The sequence below is a fragment of the Crinia signifera genome, chromosome 2 (genome assembly GCF_055691185.1).
Source record: "Crinia signifera chromosome 2, ASM5569118v1, whole genome shotgun sequence".
Classification (NCBI taxonomy): domain Eukaryota; kingdom Metazoa; phylum Chordata; class Amphibia; order Anura; family Myobatrachidae; genus Crinia; species Crinia signifera.
In genome coordinates this window covers 3,968,554-3,988,126 of record NC_139218.1, presented here as the reverse complement: position 1 = coordinate 3,988,126, position 19,573 = coordinate 3,968,554, and the positions used below count along the sequence as shown (strand labels likewise).

At 51.8% G+C, this 19,573-nt stretch overlaps 1 protein-coding gene across 1 annotated transcript in view; it reads right to left on the bottom strand.

The window, feature by feature from the left end:
* TTF2 (transcription termination factor 2) overlaps window positions 1–19,573 on the bottom strand; it is a 116,668-nt gene that overhangs the window by 13,963 nt on the left and 83,132 nt on the right. The window contains 1 exon segment of the mRNA XM_083171459.1: window positions 11,268–11,401. Within this exon segment, the coding sequence (XP_083027585.1) occupies window positions 11,268–11,401 (134 nt within the window).

Sequence of the window (19,573 nt, the reverse complement as noted above, 5' to 3'; positions counted from 1 at the left end):
CACCCTAGAGGTTAAACTTCAACTGCCTCCCAGGCAGCCAGGCTCCTCCCCTCCTATACCCCGCCTCCAGGCCAAGGGACTCAGCTTTTTAACAAGCCATGGCAGGAGACAAGAGAGAAGGAAGAGAAGCACCGCACAGAGACACATTCTGAACACGTTAGTACCCTCAACCGAGGAACAATATACCGTAATTGTAACTTAACCGCAACGAAAGTAAAGCAGGCGCAGCAGGGAGGGATCCCTGTGGCCCCTGACGTCCTCAAAGAAAGAGATTTACCAGGTAAGACATAAAGCTTGAGACGTCAAGGGGCCACAGGCTTTACAATGGGATGTCCTAAAGCAGCCACCTATGGGTGGGGACGCGCCTGTGCTGCAGCCAACACACTCTGGCCGAGTCCTGGGAGGCAAACGTATCAAAAGCGTAAAAGCGCAAGAAAAACAAGTCACAGCCCTGCAAATTTGCTTAGCCGTTGCACTGCCCCTAACAGCCCAAGATGCCCCCACAGACCTAGTGTAATGTGCCCGTATCCCTGCCGGAACCGGGAGGGAGGCGCCCAAGTATGCCTGCCGGATGACAGAACGAATCCAGCGGGCAATAGTCTGCTTAGTGGCCGGCCATCCCCTCTTCTGAAAGCCATATAGCACAAAGAAAGTTGGACTTGCGAAAAAAGACAGAGCGGGGCACGTAGATGCGCAATGCCCAGACCACATCCAAAGAGGACTGATCAGGAGAAACATCTGACTCACGAAAGGCCAGAGCCACAATCTCCTGGTTGACGTGGTAACTGGACACCACCTTAGGTAAGTGAGAAGGGACGGTGCGAAGAACCGCCTGGTCAGAATGGAAGACCAGGACTTACAGGACAGAGCCGACACCCTCCGGGCCGAAGCTATGGCCAATAAGAAAACCGGTTTCCAGGTGAGCCAACACAGGTCCACCGACGGCAAGGGCTCAAAAGGTTGTCCCTGAAGAGCAGACAGTACAAGGGAAAGGTCCCAAGGAGCAACCGGGGGGACAAAGGGAGGCTGGATATGCAAACCCCCTGCAGGAATGTGCAGACATCCGGCAACAGTGCTAGCCTGTGGCGAAACAAGATGGACAAAGCCGAGACTTGAACCTTTAAGGTAGATAAGTGCAACCCAGCCTCCAGGCCCTTCTGTAAGGAAGACAGAATCCGAGCTAGGCAGTAAGTCCTGGGATTGAAGAGGCGAGTCCGACATCAAACTAAGTAAACCCGCCAAATGCAATAAGCCCCCACCGATGAAGGTTTCCTTGCTCTAAGCATGGCGGAGAGCACTCTTGAATTAAAACCCCTGGCTCTCAACGGGGAGGTGTCAATAGCCACCCCGTCAAAAGCCAGGCGCCTCAAATCCGGGTGCAGACACGGACCCTGAGTGAGAAGGTCCGAGCGTAACAGAAGACGAATCGGAGGGGCCACCGACAGAGCCTGAAGATCTGAAAACCAGAATCGTCTGAGACAATGCGGAGCCACCAGGATTAACGTGCCCCCCTCCGCCTTCAGTTTGCGAACCACTCGCAGGATGGGGGAGAATGGCGGGAAAGCATACATTAGTGTGAACGGCCATGGGGCAGACAGGGCTTCCACCAAGATGGTGCCTGGGTAGCGAGACCGGAGGAAGTCGGCTACCCAATTCTGGACTCCCAGGATAAAGACTGCAGAGAGACGGAATTTTCCTCTCCACCCAAGGAAAGATGCGTGATGCTTCCGCCATGGTGGCCGACTGAGTGCCGCACTGGTGGTTGATATAAGCCACCGTGGTCGCATTGTCCGACTGGACCTGCACCGGGCGACCCCTCAGCCAAGGTTCCGCCAAGCAAAGAGCTCGAAAGACCGCCCTGAGTTCGAGGACATTGTTTGGAAGCTGGGCCTCTGAGGAAGACCAAAGGCCCTGGAATGACCTCTGGGAAGTGACCGTTCCCCCAACCGCGGAGACTGGCATCCGTGGTGAGGAGGGTCCACTGGTGGATCCAGAATGACCTCCCCACATTGAGGTTCTGGTCCAAGAGCCACCAGGAGAGGGAGAGACGGACTGTTGGTGATAAGGTTATCACCTGAGACCGGAGAGAGTGGTAGGATCCCGACCACTTGGAGAGGATCTCCTTCCGCCATGTCGAAGGTCGACACCATGGAACCCAGTGCCCTCATGCAGGCACATGAATGGACACCTGTCGAGGAGAGAGGAGATGGCGGATTCGAGACTGCAGAGTCCGACGGCGGTCCTCCGGTAGGTAGATCCTCTGATGGATCGTATCCAACCTGGCCCCCAGATGGATCATTGACTGGGCCGGCAGAAGGGAAGATTTGGCCCAATTGATGATCCAGCCATGACATTTCAGGATATGTACCACTATAGTCAGGTGGTCCCGGAGACGTTCTGCGGAATGCGCCAGAATCAACAGGTCATCCAGATACGGGAGTATACGGATACCATGGCTGCCAAGACTGCTGTCCATCACCGCCTTAACTTTTGTGAACACACGGGGGGCGGTAGATAGGCCAAAGGGCAGGGCCCGGAATTGAAAATGACGGTCCTGGAGGGCAAATTGCAGAAACCGTTGATGCTCCGGCCGGATGGGGATGGGCAGATACGCATCCTTTATGTCCAGGGACGCCATGAAGTCCCCTGGCTGAAGGGCCAAGACAATGGAGCGTAAGGTCTCCATCCTGAACTTCGGGACACAAACAAACCTGTTGAGCCACTTTAAGTTGAGGATGGGCCGGTAGGATCCATTTGGTTTCCTGACCAGGACAAGGTTGGCATAAAATCCCAAACCCCTTTGAGCCAAAGGGACAGGCACAATGACTCCTGATTGGAGTAGATGTTGAACGGACTGTTCTAATGCTCTGCGCTTTTCTAGGTCCGATGGGAGACTAGTGGAAAAGAATGATTCCGGTGGCCGATGCCAAAAAGTTAAGGAGTAGCCTCGAGAGTCCACCTCCTGAACCCAAGCGTCTGTGGTGGATTATAGCCAGATGGCCGAAAACCCCAACAGACGACCGCCCACCGTGAGATCTCCCAGGTGGGAGACCCCCTCTTCATGCGGAGGGCTTGTCCGCAGGCTTGGGGTCGGGGCATCTGGTGGCCCAGGGACGCTTGCCTCTAGGACGGGAGGATCTGTCCCCTTGGGAAGATCTGGCGGAAGAGCAGGCCTGTCCCCTGCCACGGCCCTGGAAACTAAAGGACTGGAAAGTAACCTGGGGCCGTGGAGCAGGGGTGGATGGTAGGAAGGCAGTTTTAGAAGCTGACACCGTAGCAACCATTTTATCCAGTTCTGGACCAAATAATAGGGAACCCTCGAAGGGAAGAGCTTCCAAAGCTTCTTTAGAGTCTGTGTCCTCTTTCCAGGAATGCAGCCATAGGGATCTGTGAGCGGCCACTGCAGAAGCTGACACCCTGGAGGAGAAAGTGGCGGAATCAAGAGCCGCCTCGCCTAAGTAGAGGGCAGCCTGATGCATCAAGTCAGCAGAGTTTCTTCTGGTGCCCCCTCAGTGACCCCTGCCGCCAAGACAGCAGTCCATTTAGTTAGGGCCATAGCCACCCAGGCTGATGCCAGGGCAGGCCTGCCTGCTGCCCCAGCCGTGGTGTATATAAGCTTTAGGAATTTTTCCAACTTCCGGTCAGCTTGGTCCTTGAGGGACGCTGTAGGAATGGGCAATGTACAGTATTTTACCAGCTTTGCTACATGAGCGTCTACACTGGGGGTCGTTTCCCAGGGGGCTCTTTCCTCCTGGGGGAGAGGGTAGAGCTAGGAAAAGGGTTTGTGAATGACAAACCTCCTATTAGGAACCTCCCAATGGCCTTGCTAAAGTTATCAGACTTGGGAAACAAGACCAAGGTGCGTTTAAATATAGGGCCCGAATCAGCAGGCGGATCAGCATGGTCGTCTTACTGAAGGACCTCTTTCACCACTGTAACCAGGGCCGGAACATCAAGATGGGGGGTCCTCTCTATCGCAGGTGTGCCCTTCGTCAATTGCGTCATCGATGGCCTCCTCTAAATAATCCTCATCTTGATCGTCCTCCTCCTGTGTCAGTGTCCTGCAGAAGGAGAGGCCTGACTGCTGTCGGTTTTTTGACTAAAGCTCTGCGTCTATCTGCGGGCAATGAACCCTCCCCGCGAGCATCCGATGCTGGGGGGCTACACTCACTGTGGATGAGGAGGGCACGGGCTGCTGGGGCAGCGCAGCTGAGACTTTATCCACTAGCTGCGCCATCATCTGCACAAGGGATGAGGCCCAAGCAGGCTCCTGAGAGGAGGCCGTAGGCGTGGGCAGCGCCTGCGCATTGTAGCAGCTCGCGCATAGGCCGTCCTGTACATAGTCCAGGGGAGATAGGCCCGCATTACAGGCTGTGCATGACAGCAATGCTGGGCCTCCCCCTTCTTGGACATAATTATAGAAATACAGGAGGGCTATAAGGTACAATGTAACACCAAAATAAACTGGCAAGCAGCTAAAGGGTTAATAAGGTACACAGAATACAGCAAGCATACAAAGGCATACAATGCAATGAGAGAAATGGCACTGAGCTCCTGCAGCAGCTATGGCTGGCTGGAGCACAAAAAACTGGGATTTTGTACTTCCCGTAAATCCTTTTCTCCGAGTCCACAGGTGTCACTGGAGTAACAGTGGGGATAGAAGGGCGACCACAGGGAGCAAGGGCACTTTAAATATAATTAAGTGTGGCCAACTCCTCCCCACCTAGGCAGTCCCAAGGATGTGCCCGAATGGAGCTGGAAGAAAGAACACGCTTTCCAGAGGAGGTTAGTATAACACACAAGAATACACAATCAACCAGAAAAGATTGAAAACATAAATAGAACAGTGAGAACCACTGAATCAAACATGCCACACATATAACATAGCAGACAGTTCCCTAAACATAGGAAGAACTTACCTAGCAATTATAACTGTAAAATTTTAAGGCAGGAATTCCTAATAACAATGGAACAGCGCCGAGGCGGGTGTCCAGTGACACCTGTGGACTCGGAGAAAAGGATATACGGTAAGTACAAAATCCCTGTTTTCTCCTTCATCCACTAGGTGTCACTGAAGTAACAGTGGGACGTCCTGGAGCTCCCAAACACGGGTGGGATTGCGCTGAGACCCCCTTAACACTGAGTGTCCAAATTGTGAAGCTGACGCCGCAAAAGTGTCAAATCGGTAGAACCGAGCAAAAGTCTGACGACCAGACGAGGTGGCAGTTCTGCAGAGCTGCTGAATGGAGACCCCTCTGGCAGCCGCCCAAGAGGGGCCCACTGAGCACGGTAGAATGCGCTGTAATGGAGACAGGAGGGCGTTGAGCACTTGCCACGTAGGCCTGACGAATGGTCAGGCGAATCCAACGCAACAACGTCTGCTTTGAGGCCGGCCAGCCCCGTCTGACCGGATCTTACGTAACAAAAAGAGCATCTGACTTCCTCAGCGATGCTGTTTCTGGCCACATAGATCTTCAGGGCCCCTGACCACGTCAAGAGTACTGTTCTCAGGAGAGACATCTTGGAAGGCCGGTACCACAATCGGCTGATTTATGTTGAAGGCCGATACCACCTTAGGCAAAAAGTTCTGCCCTGTCGGAATGAAATATCAAAAACGGGGGCCTGCATGACAGAGCCCCCAAATCCGAACTCTCCGTGCTGATGCTAAGGCCAAGAGAAGCAGTCTTCCATGTGAGGTAACGAAGGTCCACGTCTTCTAGCGGTTCGAACACCGCCGACTGTAAGAAACCTAGGACAAGGTCTAAGTCCCAAGGAGCGTGGGTGGACGAAAAGGAGGTTGCAGCCGCAAAACTCCCTGAAAGAAGGTGTGTACCTCAGGTGAAAGGGCAAATTTTCTTTTGAAAAAAGATCAACGCAACCCTGCAGCTAAGCCCGCCTGCAGGAAAAGAAGAAGCCTAGCCTTTTGAAAAGAGTGGCGGAGACACCACGACTCTAACACCAGACCACATAGGCCCTCCAGATGTGGTGGCAATGCTTGGAGGTGACCTCTTTCCTAGCCTTCATCATGGTGGGTATCACCGCCCGCGGGATACCTGCCTGTCTCAGGATGAACCTTTCAGCAGCCACGCCGTCAAATAAAGCCGACTTAAGTCTGGAAAGACGAAAGAACCTTGGCTGAGCAGATCTTCTTGAAGAGGCAGGGGCCCAAGGCTCGTCTATCAGAAGAGACGTGAGGCTGGTGTACCATGACCTGCGCGCCCAGCCCGGAGCTATCAGGATGGACGGAGATCCCCTCCCTCCGGATTCTCTGCAGCACCCAAGGTATTAGCGGAAACGGAGGGAAGATGTACACAAAGTGAATGGCCAAGGGCCACCAGAGCATCCACTCCCACCGCTTGAGGATCCTCGTGCGGGCAAAGAACCGGGGTAGCTGGTAGATGTGGCGAGACGCCATGAGGTCTGCCTGGGGACACCCCCACCGGTGGACCAGTTGCTGAAAAACCTGGGGATTGAGACACCATTCCCCTGGTGTACGTCCTGCCAATTTTCTACGCCAGGAATGAATATGGCGGAGATGGCCAGGGCGTGATCTTGCGCCCACAGCAGGATTCGACTCACCTCCTTCATGGCAGCGAGGCTGCGCGTGCCTCTCTGCTTGTGGATGTAGGCCACCGCAGTGGCGTTGTCCGACTGCACTCTGATGGCCTGACCCTGTAGGAGATGATGGCCCTGCAGGAGAGCATTGTAGACCGCTTTGAGCTCCAAGATATTGATGGAGAGCAGGGCCTCCTGCTGAGTCCAACGGCCCTGGAACTGATGGTCCAGAATGACTGCTCCCCACCCGCGAAGACTTGCGTCCGTGGTGAGCAGTATCCAGTTCCAGATGGCAAACCTCTTTCCCTCCCTGAGGTTTGCTGGGTTCAGCCACCACAGGAAAGAGTGCCCGTGCCCGCACTGACAACCGTATCCTGTGGTGAAGGTGCAGGTGAGAGCCGGACCACGGACGTAGAAGGCAACGCTGGAAGGGTCTCGATCTGAAGCGACCATATTGGAGAGCCTCATAGGAGGCGACCATCTTCCCCAGAAGCCTGGTACATGTGAGGACCGACAACTGTCCTGGTCAGAAGGACCGAGCGGATCAAAGCCTGGAGGGACTGTATCTTGTCCTCTGGGAGGAACACCCTCAGAAGTGTGGTATCCAGGACCATCCCCAGGAACTGTAACCGTTGAGACGGCTGGAGCTGGGACTTCTGAAAATTGAGTATCCATCCGTGGCGAATTAGAGTACTCTTAGTCAAGGCTATACTGTCCAGGAGGACCTCCCTGGATGGGGCCTTCAGCAGAAGATCGTCCAGGTACGGTATGACCGTCACTCCCTGGTTCCGCAGAATCTCCATCATCACCACCATGACCTTGGTGAAGATCCGGGGTGCTGAGGAGGGGCCTGAAACTGCCAATGTTGGCTGCGGAATGCGAACCGAAGGAAGGCCTGATGTGGAGGCCAAATAGGGATATGGAGGTAGGCGTCCTTGATGTCGAGTGACACCAAGAACTCGCCCTCCTCCAACCCCGCGATCACCGATTGCAGGGACTTCATCCTGAACTTGACCGGTTGAAGGTAAGGATTGAGATCCTTCAAGTTCAGAATGGGACGTGCCGATCCGTCTGGCTTGGGGACCAGAAAGAGGCTGGAGTAGAACCCCAAAGTCCTTTGGTCTACTGGGACCGGGATGACCACCCCTGCCGAGACCAACTTCTGGATGGCCGCAGTTAGTAGCAGGCTCTTTTCTACTGAAACTGGCAAACCGGTTTTGAAAAGCCGGTGTGGGGATGGTCTTTGGAAATGTATCTTGTAGCCGAATGCTACAAGATCTCGCACCCAAGCGTCCTGGCAAGACTGCAACCAAACATGCTTGAAGCCTTGAAGACGCGCTCCCACCTTGGGATCCCCTAGGTGGGCCTGAAGCCCGTCATGCGGCGGGCTTGGTGGAGGCCTTGGCCTCTTGGGTGGAAGAGGCAGCACCTCTGCCACGACCTCTGGAGCCTCTCTGAGAGGGAATTCAGTACTGAATCCCGGCGGTCGGGATCCCGGCGTTCAGAATCCCGACGCCGGAATCCCGACAAGAGGGGGGACGTGGATCGCCCCCCCTTGCGGGCCCGGTGCCTCGCTACGCTCAGCACACTAATTTATTCTCCCTCCTGGGGTGTTGTGGACACCCACGGAGGGATAATGTGTCGGGATTCTGAACGCTGGGATCCCGACCGCCGGGATTTTAACTGCATCACCTGAGAGGCAGCGCCTCCTCTAGAGCGACCTCTGAACTTTGCCTGGGGCCGAAAGGATGTTCCCTGAAAGGTCCTACGAGTAGAAGGAGGAGAAATGTGGATTTCCCACCAGTGGCTTGTGATATCCACTTATCAAGTTCGGGCCCAAACAATACCTCACCCGTGAAGGGGAGTGCTTTTACTGCCCGCTTGGACTCAGCATCAGCTTGCCACTGGCGGAGCCAGAGTTATCGGCATGCCGATATGGACAAAGCAGATATGCGAGCACCTAAGATGCAAACATCATTGGAGGCTTCCACCATATAGGATGATGCCTCAGAGATATGTTCTGCTAATTGCACCAGGACATCCACCTCACCTCCATAATTCTGTTGATGAGCCAACTGGGAGGCCCAAACCCCATTGGCCTTATTGACCCAGCATCCGACCTGAGCCGGACGCTGAACTACCCCTGCCGCAGTGTAAATCGATTTAAGCGTAAGTTCAAGCTTACGATCTGAGGCGTCCCTAAGAGTGGTGGCCCCCGGTACTGGGAGGACAGTCTTTTTGGAAAGACGCGTGACCGAAGGGTCAACTACAGGTGGAGTTTCCACCAGCTTTCTGCCTGCGGCCGCTAGGGGGTAAGAAGACAGGAGTCGCCGAGAAATCTGGAATTTTTTATCAGGGTTTTTCCAGGCCTGAAGCACGTGGTCATCTAACTCCTCTGAAGGAGGAGGAAAAGAAGCCGCCTGTTTTGGCTTTTTACCAAACAGGGAGGGGCGACTGGGGGCAGATGCCCCTTCTTCCACATCTAATGCCAGTTTGACCACATCAATAAGGTCATCTAAACCCTGCGCAACCGGTTCCGGTTGTTGTGGCGGCAAATCTTGTTGCACATCCACCTCAGGGGCAGTATATTCCCCTTCCTCTAGGTCAGGCATATCATCGTCTGTGTCAGTGTCTAAGACGTGTGTGAGCAGTCTCTTCAACACTGGGGGCTGTGCATCACAGGCTCTGGGGCCAAGGCCTTGGTTAAACCCTCCACAGCTAAGGTTAATTCTCGCTGCTGTGATCTAGAGGATTCTCTATCCTGTGCATCTGAGATTTCAGAGGACAGGCATGACATCACCTCTGAGAGCTGTAAAGCCCATGCAGGGGAGGGCTGCTGGGAAGTGGAAGGTGTGGGTTCAGGGGTGCATTTTTCACACACCAGACCACCCTCAGCAGACTGTGTAAGTCTAGCATTACATTTTTTGCAACACTTCTTTGAGCTGCCTCCTGCCATGCTACCAATGATTAAGCTATACACAATATATGAATATATATATATATGCAGCAATCAACAGGTTAATAAACTGTACCCACACCCCAAGGATAGTACAGTTAGAAGCCAGAAGGAAGAGACTGGACAGGAGAGACAGTATCAGGAGAAGAAGCTGCCAGAGGCCAACAACTACGCTATGGTATATACCAGAGAGCGCTATAGCCCCAAATTTACATACAGCCCAGAACTGTCTCACCCAGCTCTAACCCCACTGTCTGCATGCAGGGCTTGGGGAAGCTAATGCAGGTCTGGACACCGGGAGGAGAAGGCTGTGCTTGAGTCTGTGACCGTCTCAGCCGCAAACGGAGTCCCAATATGGCGCCAGTTTAAAACCTGCACTACCGCCATGTTTTTAACACTGACCCCCGCGCTAAGCGGGAGGTCAGGAATACATTACCGCTGCCTTGCTGGTCGGCGGCGGTAGAGGCTTGAGGGAGGACGGGACACGCACCGCGTGCAGTGGTGGCTGTCTCTCCGGAGACGGTGGTCTCCGCAGCCGGGGATCGGGCGCGAGCCGCACGCAGCTGCGGCCGGAACCCCACCGACAGCTCCCACGATGCAGACAGGCAGCGGCAGACTGCTTCTCTGTTGTAGTAATAAAAAATAAGAATTTCCAAGCTTTAAAAAAACTTGTGCCCTGGAGCAAGCCAGGTGTGTGACCAGCTCCCATGAGGGCACATTCTACGACTGCCTAGGTGGGGAGTAGAAGGGGGAGGAGTTGGCCACACTTAATTATATTTAAAGTGCCCATGCTCCCTGTGGTCGCCCTTCTATCCCCAATGTTACTCCAGTGACACCTAGTGGATGAAGGAGAAAAACTGTGACCTGTGTCCCGCAGGAGAGGTACAGGGGGGGGGGGGGACTTGCCCAAGCGTCCTGGCAGTGAAGGAGTGGAACCCTGGGTGGCTGTGAGCTTCTCCGTGTCCCTCCCCACGTGCAGCCAGGCAGGGATGTCAGTGGCGGGAAATCTCTGTGTAACACAGTTCCCTGCCTACTGTCCCCGGGGGAGGGGCTGATGTGGGGGCAGCCACCTCCCCCTGCTAACAAATGGCCCCCAGGGAAAAATGGCCCCCAGGGAAAAATTCTCTATACATAAATTTTTTTATTTGGGTACAGGTTCTGTACCACCTGGTGTGCATCTGCCTCTGCAACCCCATTTCCCCTTCTTCCTCAATTTTTTTGTGTGTGTGGGGGGGGGGGGGGGGGACTTGCCCAAGCGTCCTGGCAGTGAAGGAGTGGAACCCTGGGTGGCTGTGAGCTTCTCCGTGTCCCTCCCCTGGTGCAGCCAGGCAGGGATGTCAGTGGCGGGAACTCTCTGTGTAACACAGTTCCCTGCCTACTGTCCCCGGGGGAGGGGCTGATGTGGGGGGAGCCACCTCCCCCTGCTAGCAAATGGCCCCCAGGGAAAAATGTCCACATGCAACTTGGGTAAAATGGCGGGGATCCGGCGCGCACTGAAATAGCAGCCCCTCTAGTGGGTGCATCTGGCTCCTGCCAGCACCCTGAATAAAACTTGGCCTAGAGGCGAGGTAGAGAAGGGGAGGAGCCTGGCTGCCTGGGAGGCAGTTGAAGTTTAACCTCTAGGGTGCTGGTGCTCTCTCCCACTCCACCACCCATTGTAAAGCCTGTGGCCCCAGACGTCTCCCGAAGGAGAACTTGGGATATCTGCCAGAGTTGACCCTCAGGATGAATACAGGACAGTAGCGGGGACACTCACCGTCTTGAGCAGGGACAGGTGGCAGCAGCACTGGCGGAGGCGGAGCAGCAGAGACAGGATGTGCACCGTGCTGGAGCCCTGAGAAGCCGGCGCAGAGGAGAGCGCACTCTGACTGGAACCAAACTCCCGAGCAACTGTCACAATGAGAGCGCAGAGACGTCAGAGAGAGCGCCAGGGGAAAGCACAGACTCATAAAGGGGGACAGGATTAGTATAAGGGGGGCCGTCAGGGAGAAAGGGCGCCAGGGGAAAGCACAGAGACACATAAGGGGGGCTGTGAGGGAGAGAGAGCGCCAGCACAAAGGGGGGGGGGGGGGAGCGTCAGAGAGAGAAAGCGCCAGCATTAGGGGGTGGGGGAGGGGAGCAGTCAGGGAAGGAGAGCGCCAGCACAATGGGGGGGCCGTCAGGGAGACTCCCAGCCCGAAGGACCAATAAAGGCTATAAATAAATAGCGCACTAGCCTACGCCCCCCATCGTGTGTAGCCTGGGCTCTGTGCCACAGAACGTCAGTACAGCCCCAGATATATATGTATAACCAGAGACTACCGCGCACAGCCCCAGATATATATGTATAACCAGAGACTACCGCGCACAGCCCCAGATATATATGTATAACCAGAGACTACCTCGCACAGCCCAGTTATATATGTATAACCAGAGACTACCTCGCACAGCCCCAGATATATATGTATAACCAGAGACTACCTCGCACAGCCCCAGATATATATGTATAACCAGAGACTACCGCGCACAGCCCAGATATATATGTATAACCAGAGACTACCGCGCACAGCCCCAGATATATATGTATAACCAGAGACTACCTCGCACAGCCCCAGATATATATGTATAACCAGAGACTACCGCGCACAGCCCCAGATATATATGTATAACCAGAGACTACCTCGCACAGCCCCAGATATATATGTATAACCAGAGACTACCGCGCACAGCCCCAGATATATATGTATAACCAGAGACTACCGCGCACAGCCCCAGATATATATGTATAACCAGAGACTACCTCGCACAGCCCCAGATATATATGTATAACCAGAGACTACCGCGCACAGCCCCAGATATATATGTATAACCAGAGACTACCGCGCACAGCCCCAGATATATATGTATAACCAGAGACTACCGCGCACAGCCCCAGATATATATGTATAACCAGAGACTACAGCGCACAGCCCCAGATATATATGTATAACCAGAGACTACCTCGCACAGCCCCAGATATATATGTATAACCAGAGACTACCGCGCACAGCCCCAGATATATATGTATAACCAGAGACTACCTCGCACAGCCCCAGATATATATGTATAACCAGAGACTACCGCGCACAGCCCCAGATATATATGTATAACCAGAGACTACCGCGCACAGCCCCAGATATATATGTATAACCAGAGACTACCGCGCACAGCCCCAGATATATATGTATAACCAGAGACTACCTCGCACAGCCCCAGATATATATGTATAACCAGAGACTACCGCGCACAGCCCCAGATATATATGTATAACCAGAGACTACCTCGCACAGCCCCAGATATATATGTATAACCAGAGACTACCTCGCACAGCCCCAGATATATATGTATAACCAGAGACTACCTCGCACAGCCCCAGATATATATGTATAACCAGAGACTACCGCGCACAGCCCCAGATATATATGTATAACCAGAGACTACCGCGCACAGCCCCAGATATATATGTATAACCAGAGACTACCGCGCACAGCCCCAGATATATAAGTATACCAGAGACTACCGCCCGCACAGCCCCAGATATATATATGTATGTATAACCAGAGACTACCGCGCACAGCCCCAGATATATATGTATAACCAGAGACTACCGCGCACAGCCCCAGATATATATGTATAACCAGAGACTACCGCGCACAGCCCCAGATATATATATGTATGTATAACCAGAGACTACCTCGCACAGCCCCAGATATATATGTATAACCAGAGACTACCGCGCACAGCCCCAGATATATAAGTATAACCAGAGACTACCGCGCACAGCCCAGATATATATATGTATGTATAACCAGAGACTACCGCGCACAGCCCCAGATATATATATGTATAACCAGAGACTACCGCGCACAGCCCCAGATATATATATGTATGTATAACCAGAGACAACCGTGCACAGCCCCAGATATATATGTATAACCAGAGACTACCGCGCACAGCCCCAGATATATATGTATAACCAGAGACTACCGCGCACAGCCCCAGATATATATATGTATGTATAACCAGAGACTACCGCGCACAGCCCCAGATATATATATGTATAACCAGAGACTACCGCGCACAGCCCCAGATATATATATGTATGTATAACCAGAGACTACCGCGCACAGCCCCAGATATATATATGTATAACCAGAGACTACAGCGCACAGCCCCAGATATATATGTATAACCAGAGACTACCTCGCACAGCCCCAGATATATATGTATAACCAGAGACTACCTCGGACAGCCCCAGATATATATGTATAACCAGAGACTACCTCGCACAGCCCCAGATATATATGTATAACCAGAGACTACCGCGCACAGCCCCAGATATATATGTATAACCAGAGACTACCGCGCACAGCCCCAGATATATATATGTATGTATAACCAGAGACTACAGCGCACAGCCCCAGATATATATGTATAACCAGAGACTACCTCGCACAGCCCCAGATATATATGTATAACCAGAGACTACAGCGCACAGCCCCAGATATATATGTATAACCAGAGACTACCTCGCACAGCCCCAGATATATATGTATAACCAGAGACTACCGCGCACAGCCCCAGATATATATGTATAACCAGAGACTACAGCGCACAGCCCCAGATATATATGTATAACCAGAGACTACAGCGCACAGCCCCAGATATATATGTATAACCAGAGACTACCTCGCACAGCCCCAGATATATATGTATAACCAGAGACTACAGCGCACAGCCCCAGATATATATGTATAACCAGAGACTACCGCGCACAGCCCCAGATATATATGTATAACCAGAGACTACCTCGCACAGCCCCAGATATATATGTATAACCAGAGACTACCGCGCACAGCCCCAGATATATATGTATAACCAGAGACTACCGCGCACAGCCCCAGATATATATGTATAACCAGAGACTACCTCGCACAGCCCCAGATATATATGTATAACCAGAGACTACCGCGCACAGCCCCAGATATATATGTATAACCAGAGACTACAGCGCACAGCCCCAGATATATATGTATAACCAGAGACTACAGCGCACAGCCCCAGATATATATGTATAACCAGAGACTACAGCGCACAGCCCCAGATATATATGTATAATCAGAGACTACCGCGCACAGCCCCAGATATATATGTATAACCAGAGACTACCGCGCACAGCCCCAGATATATATGTATAACCAGAGACTACCGCGCACAGCCCCAGATATATATGTATAACCAGAGACTACCGCGCACAGCCCCAGATATATATGTATAACCAGAGACTACCGCGCACAGCCCCAGATATATTATGTATAACCAGAGACTACCTCGCACAGCCCCAGATATATATGTATAACCAGAGACTACCGCGCACAGCCCCAGATATATATGTATAACCAGAGACTACCTCGCACAGCCCCAGATATATATGTATAACCAGAGACTACCTCGGACAGCCCCAGATATATATGTATAACCAGAGACTACCTCGCACAGCCCCAGATATATATGTATAACCAGAGACTACCTCGCACAGCCCAGATATATATGTATAACCAGAGACTACCGCGCACAGCCCCAGATATATATATGTATAACCAGAGACTACCGCGCACAGCCCCAGATATATATATGTATGTATAACCAGAGACTACCGCGCACAGCCCAGATATATATATGTATGTATAACCAGAGACTACCGCGCACAGCCCCAGATATATATATGTATGTATAACCAGAGACTACAGCGCACAGCCCCAGATATATATGTATAACCAGAGACTACCTCGCACAGCCCCAGATATATATGTATAACCAGAGACTACCTCGCACAGCCCCAGATATATATGTATAACCAGAGACTACCCGCGCACAGCCCCAGATATATATGTATAACCAGAGACTACAGCGCACAGCCCCAGATATATATGTATAACCAGAGACTACAGCGCACAGCCCCAGATATATATGTATAACCAGAGACTACCTCGCACAGCCCCAGATATATATGTATAACCAGAGACTACAGCGCACAGCCCCAGATATATATGTATAACCAGAGACTACCGCGCACAGCCCCAGATATATATGTATAACCAGAGACTACCTCGCACAGCCCCAGATATATATGTATAACCAGAGACTACCGCGCACAGCCCCAGATATATATGTATAACCAGAGACTACCGCGCACAGCCCCAGATATATATGTATAACCAGAGACTACCTCGCACAGCCCCAGATATATATGTATAACCAGAGACTACCGCGCACAGCCCCAGATATATATGTATAACCAGAGACTACAGCGCACAGCCCCAGATATATATGTATAACCAGAGACTACAGCGCACAGCCCCAGATATATATGTATAACCAGAGACTACAGCGCACAGCCCCAGATATATATGTATAACCAGAGACTACCGCGCACAGCCCCAGATATATATGTATAACCAGAGACTACCGCGCACAGCCCCAGATATATATGTATAACCAGAGACTACCGCGCACAGCCCCAGATATATATGTATAACCAGAGACTACCGCGCACAGCCCCAGATATATATGTATAACCAGAGACTACCTCGCACAGCCCCAGATATATATGTATAACCAGAGACTACCGCGCACAGCCCCAGATATATATGTATAACCAGAGACTACCTCGCACAGCCCCAGATATATATGTATAACCAGAGACTACCTCGCACAGCCCCAGATATATATGTATAACCAGAGACTACCTCGCACAGCCCCAGATATATATGTATAACCAGAGACTACCTCGCACAGCCCCAGATATATATGTATAACCAGAGACTACCGCGCACAGCCCCAGATATATATGTATAACCAGAGACTACCGCGCACAGCCCCAGATATATATGTATAACCAGAGACTACCGCGCACAGCCCCAGATATATATGTATAACCAGAGACTACCGCGCACAGCCCCAGATATATATGTATAACCAGAGACTACCGCGCACAGCCCCAGATATATATGTATAACCAGAGACTACCGCGCACAGCCCCAGATATATATGTATAACCAGAGACTACCGCGCACAGCCCCAGATATATATGTATAACCAGAGACTACCTCGCACAGCCCCAGATATATATGTATAACCAGAGACTACCTCGCACAGCCCCAGATATATATGTATAACCAGAGACTACCTCGCACAGCCCCAGATATATATGTATAACCAGAGACTACCTCGCACAGCCCCAGATATATATGTATAACCAGAGACTACCTCGCACAGCCCCAGATATATATGTATAACCAGAGACTACCTCGCACAGCCCCAGATATATATGTATAACCAGAGACTACCTCGCACAGCCCCAGATATATATGTATAACCAGAGACTACCTCGCACAGCCCCAGATATATATGTATAACCAGAGACTACCGCGCACAGCCCCAGATATATATGTATAACCAGAGACTACCGCGCACAGCCCCAGATATATATGTATAACCAGAGACTACCGCGCACAGCCCCAGATATATATGTATAACCAGAGACTACCTCGCACAGCCCCAGATATATATGTATAACCAGAGACTACCTCGCACAGCCCCAGATATATATGTATAACCAGAGACTACCGCGCACAGCCCCAGATATATATGTATAACCAGAGACTACCGCGCACAGCCCCAGATATATATGTATAACCAGAGACTACCGCGCACAGCCCCAGATATATATGTATAACCAGAGACTACCGCGCACAGCCCCAGATATATATGTATAACCAGAGACTACCTCGCACAGCCCCAGATATATATGTATAACCAGAGACTACCGCGCACAGCCCCAGATATATATGTATAACCAGAGACTACCTCGCACAGCCCCAGATATATATGTATAACCAGAGACTACCGCGCACAGCCCCAGATATATATATGTATAACCAGAGACTACCGCGCACAGCCCCAGATATATATATGTATAACCAGAGACTACCGCGCACAGCCCCAGATATATATGTATAACCAGAGACTACCGCGCACAGCCCCAGATATATATGTATAACCAGAGACTACCGCGCACAGCCCCAGATATATATGTATAACCAGAGACTACCTCGCACAGCCCCAGATATATATGTATAACCAGAGACTACCGCGCACAGCCCCAGATATATATGTATAACCAGAGACTACCGCGCACAGCCCCAGATATATATGTATAACCAGAGACTACCGCGCACAGCCCCAGATATATATGTATAACCAGAGACTACCTCGCACAGCCCCAGATATATATGTATAACCAGAGACTACCGCGCACAGCCCCAGATATATATGTATAACCAGAGACTACCTCGCACAGCCCCAGATATATATGTATAACCAGAGACTACAGCGCACAGCCCCAGATATATATGTATAACCAGAGACTACCGCGCACAGCCCCAGATATATATGTATAACCAGAGACTACCGCGCACAGCCCCAGATATATATGAATAACCAGAGACTACCGCGCACAGCCCCAGATAATGAGATTTATGGTCTTACCTGTTAAATCTCTTTCTTCGAGGACGTCAGGGGCCCCAGGGATAACAGTGGGGTATGAGTGAGGTCACGATCCACATCCAGCACCAGAAAGGTTAAAAACTCTGGCTGCCCGGAGACAGCCCTGGCTCCTCCCCTCCTCTACCCCGCCTCCTAGGCCATTTACTTTTAGTTTTTTCCCCAAGCCAGGCAGGAGACAAGATAGAAGGAAGAGAAACCCATACAGAGACATATTCAACAAATATATGTGTGTGTGGTTGCTCAACAGAGAAACTGTAACATGTATAAGTACCCTCAACAGAGGAACCTTTAACGAAGTTCACTCAACGGAGGAACTATGAACTTCATACCATGAAGCAGGCGCGGCAGGGAGGGATCCCTGTGGCCCCTGACGTCCTCGAAGAAAGAGATTTAACAGGTAAGACATAAATTTCTTCTGCGGCAGACGTCAGGGGCCCCAGGGATAACAGTGGGACGTCCTAAAGCAGCCACCTAAGGGTGGGGACGCGCCTGGGCCGCAGCTAGTACACTCCGGCCAAATGCCGAATCCTGTGAGGCAAACGTATCAAACGCATAGAAGCGCAAGAAAGTCTGAGGAGACGACCAAGTCGCCGCCCTGCAAAGTTGCTCTGCTGTTGCACCACCCCTAACAGCCCAAGACGCACCCACAGATCTCGTGGAATGAGCCCGGACCCCCGTTGGAACCGGGAGGGCGGCACCCAAGTAAGCTTGCTTGATGACAGACCTCTGCCAGCGGGCAATAGTCTGCTTTGTTGCAGGCCAACCTCTCTTTTGAAATCCATAGAGAACAAAGAGAGAGTTGGATTTCCTAAGGGTTTTCGTGCGGCGTACATAGATGCGCAATGCACGTACCACATCCAGAAAATGCTGCTCAGGAGAAGCATCCGGCCTACGAAAGGCCGGAACCACTATTTCCTGGTTAACGTGAAATTTGGACACCACCTTAGGAAGATGTGAGGGGACGGTTCGAAGAACCGCCCTATCAGGATGAAACACCAGGAGAGGAGACTGACATGACAGAGCAGACAAGTCAGAAACCCTCCTGGCCGAAGCAATGGCCAACAGAAAAACAGTTTTCCATGTAAGCCAACATAGATCCACTGATCGCAAGGGTTCAAAAGGGGGGCCCTGTAGAGCCTTAAGAACCAGAGAAAGATCCCATGGGGAGACCGGTGGGACAAACGGAGGTTGGATTCGCAAGACCCCCTGCAAGAAGGTGCGGATGTCCTGCAACAATGCCAACCTTCTGCGAAAAAGAATAGACAAGGCCGACACCTGTACTTTCAGTGATGACAGTCGGAGGCCAGCCTCTAAACCCTTCTGTAGAAAGGACAGAATCCGAGACAAACGATAAGTTTTTGGATTAAGCTGTCGGGAACTACACCAGGAAAAATAAGCCCGCCAGATGCGGTGATAAGCATTAGCCGAAGATGGCTTACGAGCCCTGAGCATAGTCGAGATTACCCGTGAATTAAA